This window comes from Sprattus sprattus (assembly GCF_963457725.1).
Source record: "Sprattus sprattus genome assembly, contig: scaffold_96, whole genome shotgun sequence".
Classification (NCBI taxonomy): Eukaryota; Metazoa; Chordata; class Actinopteri; order Clupeiformes; family Clupeidae; genus Sprattus; species Sprattus sprattus.
This window is the reverse complement of record NW_027666885.1, coordinates 57,501-62,500: the sequence shown is the minus strand read 5'-3', so window position 1 is coordinate 62,500 and position 5,000 is coordinate 57,501. Positions and strand designations below refer to the sequence as shown.

Here is a 5,000-nt window from a genome sequence, read left to right as displayed (position 1 = left end):
TCCGTGTGTGTGTGTGTGTGTGTGTGTGAGGGTGCACGTGTGTGTGTGTGTGTGTGTGTGTGTGTGTGTGTGTGTGTGTGTGTGTGTGTGTGTGCGTGTGTGTTTGTGTGTGTGTGTGTGTGTGTGTGTGTGTGTGTGTGAGCACTCCCTGCCAGGCAGCTCTCTCAAACTGGCTAACAGCTAGCGGGATTAGCCCATGTTGTGATTCCTTAAATTGAAGTGTGTTGGTTGATGCTATATTATGAATCCCAAACAAACCTAACACAAATGGTTCCTGAATCCCAAATGTCCAAATGCCACTGGTTTGCCCTGACCTACATGTGGCCTGACCAGAGAGGCCGAGTGGCAGGCACCTGTGCACCTCAAGTGCCTCCAAACAAACTGTGAGCCATGATGTCAGGGCAGATGTACTTTTATCAATGAATCAAGCCTCGCCTGTCAGTAAGCTCAAATGTTTTGAGCGATAAATACAAAATATTTCTTTATATACACCGTAACTGCATGGGGTAAGCTATCTGTTCAAAGTGAATAAGAGGAGCAAGCTTCTTTCTGGAAACTTTGAATACAAATTTCCACCTTGGAATATATTCAACATAAATCAGTGCCCTCAATCATTCTGTCGACTTATAATCCATCATCAACACTTACCTTGAGGAAATGGATGTGATCCTCTGTGTGTGAAAGCTGCTCCAGCTCAGCATCTCTCCTCTTCAGGTCAGCAATCTCCTGCTCCAGTCGCCTCAGGAGGTCTTCAGCCTGACTTACCTCAGCCTTCTCCTGATCTCTGATCAGCTCTTTCACCTCAGAGCGCCTTCTCTCAATGGAGCGGATCATCTCAGTAAAGATCCTCTCACTGTCCTCCACTGCTGTCTGTGCAGAGCTCTGTTAGGAGACACACAAAGAGGAGGGGGACAGGAGACACACAGAGGTAAGTGAAGGAGCAAACTCACTCTGGTGTGACTGGCTCTTCTTTATCAAATGACCAAGGGTAAATCCTGCCAATCCATATCTTTTTGTGATGGTCTGTATCATGTAGAGATGGCAGCATAACGGTGATAACTCAAAAACAAGTGATTGCTGAGTCAGCTGTTGTGTTTTGTGGTCAGTTCTCACCTTGAGAGTCTCCACAGCCTTCCTTAGCTTCTGCATCTCCTTCTCTCTCTGCTGGATTCTCTGCTGGAATCTCCTCTGGGTCTGCCCCAACTGCCTCTGTTTAAAAAACAGCTTCTTTTCATCAGTGGATTGTTTACAACAATGATGATCAAACATCACACATGACATCTGAACATATATGAGCAAGAAACTTATACTACATTTGAATCTATTTAAGAGATTAAATGACACATCGAGGCAGTTGGTTTTATACTTATTTATATATATATAATTTTATATGTTTCACATTTAATTAAGTAGGTTAGTATAGGATTACATATTATTACTTGAACTGAATTGGTAACTTAGTGTGGCCATGTATTCTGTCTGACCTGTCATGTAATGTCTATATGAGCACAGAGTCACTCAGGGCTTTGGGGGTAAGGGGATCCTATGTAAATATTCTTATCTCTGGGGAGGCAAGGTGACCAGAGTGTATTAGTCCGAGGGAGGGGTTTTAGGTATAAGAGATGGGTTTGCCCAGAGATAGGTGGGCATTGTTGGTGAACATTTCATGAACATGGATTGCTTGTAACAATGCTCCCGATATCGTTAATAAATCTGCAGTACCACTCCAGTTGTCTGTAAGTAATTTTGACCACATCATCTTCAAGTGAAAATCATGATAGTTCAAGAGGAGCACTGGTATTTAACAGCAAAAACACTTGTGGCAAAGCTGTCTCACAACCTTTGGAACAGAACAGAACATTATTTTACGAGGTAAGAATATGTCCGCAATGGTTAGGTTAATATTTCACTAATTTTACTCAACACTGAACCTTGCACCTGATAATCACTTCCTTATTCTTCCGTTCTCTAACGGGCAAAGTCATTGTGAAAAAAGACAGACTTAAAGAAGTTTTAGTATTACATTCACAGTTAGTACGTACAAGATTCCTCATAGAAATGTCAGACACAAATGTAGCTCCAGTACTGACCTGTTTGTCTGTCCGTTCTGCTGCAGCAGTGACTGTGTCATGGCCTTTATGCTCGTCCATCGTACACAGATAGCAGATGCAACTCTGATCGGTTCGACAAAATATTTCAAAAACCTTCTTATGACGAGAGCAGATCCTCTCCTGTAGCTGGCCTGTGGCATCATTCACTGTGTGTTTTCGTCCAGGAAAAAGTTCATTGTGAACTTTGAAGTGAGCTTCACAGTATGACACCAGGCATTCCAGACAGGACTTCACAGCTTTGAGTTTTCTCCCAGTGCAGACGTCACACTCCACATCTCCAGGTCCAGCATAGCAGTGAGCAGGAACATCAGTTTGGATTCTGGTCTTCCTAAATTCCTCCACCATTTCAGCAATCAGAATGTTTCTACTGAGAACAGGTCTTGGTCTAAATGTCTGTCTGCACTGGGGGCAGCTGTAGATGCCTTTACCATCTTCCTGATCCCAGCAACCTTTAATACAGCCCAGACAATAAGTGTGTCCACATGGAACAGCAACTGGATCCTTTATTAGATCCAGACAAACTGAACAAGTGAAAGACTCCTCTCGTTGGGTCGAAGATTCCGCCATTTCTCACAGCCACGATCACACACAGGGAGATAACAGTGTGAGAGTTCAGTTTCTGAGTCATGTGTTTTATTGTAAGGAGGAGTGGCTGTTGAGGAGGAGTCAGTCAGATTATTTGAGATTGTGCGTCTGTGTGAGTATGTGAGAGTTTGTGTGTGAGAGAGAGAAAGAGATAGGAAGAGGGAGGGAGAGAAAGAGAAGGATGGATTATTTGAGATTGTGCGTCTTTGTGAGTGTGTGGGGCTGAGTGAAAAAGATAGAGAGAGAGAGAGAGGAAGAGGGAGAGAGAGAGAGAGAGGGAGAAAGATGTAGGGAGGGAGAGAGAAAGATGGAGGGAGAAAGAGAGGGAGTGTATAGCTGGTATACCTGAGGAATCAACCCAGTGCTTGGTGTGACATGGTGTTCATGAGAGAACTTCATCTGCAGTGGGCCTGAGAACTGGCTGTTTGGATGGATGTGCAATTGTGTCTTTAAATCATTTAGCAGCTTTAATTTGAAATAGTGAGCATTGACACCAACACACAGTAGAAACAGCATCATTCCCCATCTCTATAGTGAGGCATTGACACCAACACACAGTAGAAACAGCATCATTCCCCATCTCTATAGTGAGGCATTGACACCAACACACAGTAGAAACAGCATCATTCCCCATCTCTATAGTGAGGCATTGACACCAACACACAGTAGAAACAGCATCATTCCCCATCTCTATAGTGAGGCATTGACACCAACACACAGTAGAAACAGCATCATTCCCCATCTCTATAGTGAGGCATTGACACCAACACACAGTAGAAACAGCATCATTCCCCATCTCTATAGTGAGGCATTGACACCAACACACAGTAGAAACAGCATCATTCCCCATCTCTATAGTGAGGCATTGACACCAACACACAGTAGAAACAGCATCATTCCCCATCTCTATAGTGAGGCATTGACACCAACACACAGTAGAAACAGCATCATTCCCCATCTCTATAGTGAGGCATTGACACCAACACACAGTAGAAACAGCATCATTCCCCATCTCTATAGTGAGGCATTGACACCAACACACAGTAGAAACAGCATCATTCCCCATCTCTATAGTGAGGCATTGACACCAACACACAGTAGAAACAGCATCATTCCCCATCTCTATAGTGAGGCATTGACACCAACACACAGTAGAAACAGCATCATTCCCCATCTCTATAGTGAGGCATTGACACCAACACACAGTAGAAACAGCATCATTCCCCATCTCTATAGTGAGGCATTGACACCAACACACCAAAACAGCATCATTCCCCATCTCTATAGTGAGGCATTGACACCAACACACAGTAGAAACAGCATCATTCCCCATCTCTATAGTGAGGCATTGACACCAACACACAGTAGAAACAGCATCATTCCCCATCTCTATAGTGAGGCATTGACACCAACACACAGTAGAAACAGCATCATTCCCCATCTCTATAGTGAGGCATTGACACCAACACACAGTAGAAACAGCATCATTCCCCATCTCTATAGTGAGGCATTGACACCAACACACAGTAGAAACAGCATCATTCCCCATCTCTATAGTGAGGCATTGACACCAACACACAGTAGAAACAGCATCATTCCCCATCTCTATAGTGTTTGAATAGAAGGTAGAGAGGAAGAGAATGTCTCCACCATTTTCAGAAACCAGAGTGTTTTTGAGTGTAGGTCTGGGAGTGAAGGTGTGTTTGCACAGGGGGCAGCTGTAGACTCCTCTCTGATCCTCCTGATCCCAGCAGCCCTCAATGCACCTTGTCGGTAGTCCCTCAAAAGACTTCATTACCCACAATTCCCTTATCACCTAAACTCTTATCTGCATTTCAGTACTGAGACAGCAATTGGCTGAAAACAAGGTGGTAAAACCGTGACTCACCTTTTCCCTTATAAGCTGCGTTAAACATACCAGTGGTGGTCCGTCAGGGCCTTCAAGGCCTTCTCTGCTGGCCTAAACATCATCAGAAAATAAATTTAATAAAATAAATTTAATTTTAATATTTTCTTTTCATAAATATGTATTAAATTATTTCCCATAGTCCATTATCTTCATTTCATAGCTTCCAGCGTTGTTAATTTATGTTAGAGCTTTCATCCAATCATATTTCAGCTATCATGTGTTGCCACGCTCCGAGAAATCTTCCCAGAGAACAGAAATCTTCCCTGAGGCCTTCAGAATTCACATTGAAGGCCCGTGTATATCTGATTGGTTATCACAACTGGCTGTTTCAGTTCATTTAAGTGAGATCTAGGGTTAGGGTCAGGGTTAAGTCAGATTTCGAGTTGGCGACACTG

General features: G+C 43.4%; 1 protein-coding gene across 1 annotated transcript in view; it reads right to left on the bottom strand.

Moving 5' to 3' along the window:
• Nucleotides 1-2,678, bottom strand: part of LOC308382580 (E3 ubiquitin-protein ligase TRIM16-like) — a gene marked incomplete at its 5' end in the record, with an annotated part of 9,328 nt that extends 6,650 nt beyond the window's left edge. Inside the window, 3 exons of the mRNA XM_080860976.1 lie at nt 649-882; nt 1,114-1,209; nt 2,091-2,678. Coding sequence (XP_080717102.1) covers nt 649-882; nt 1,114-1,209; nt 2,091-2,678 — 918 coding nt within the window. The remainder of the gene's footprint in view (nt 1-648; nt 883-1,113; nt 1,210-2,090) is intronic.
• Between the last annotated feature and the right edge of the window lie 2,322 nt (nt 2,679-5,000).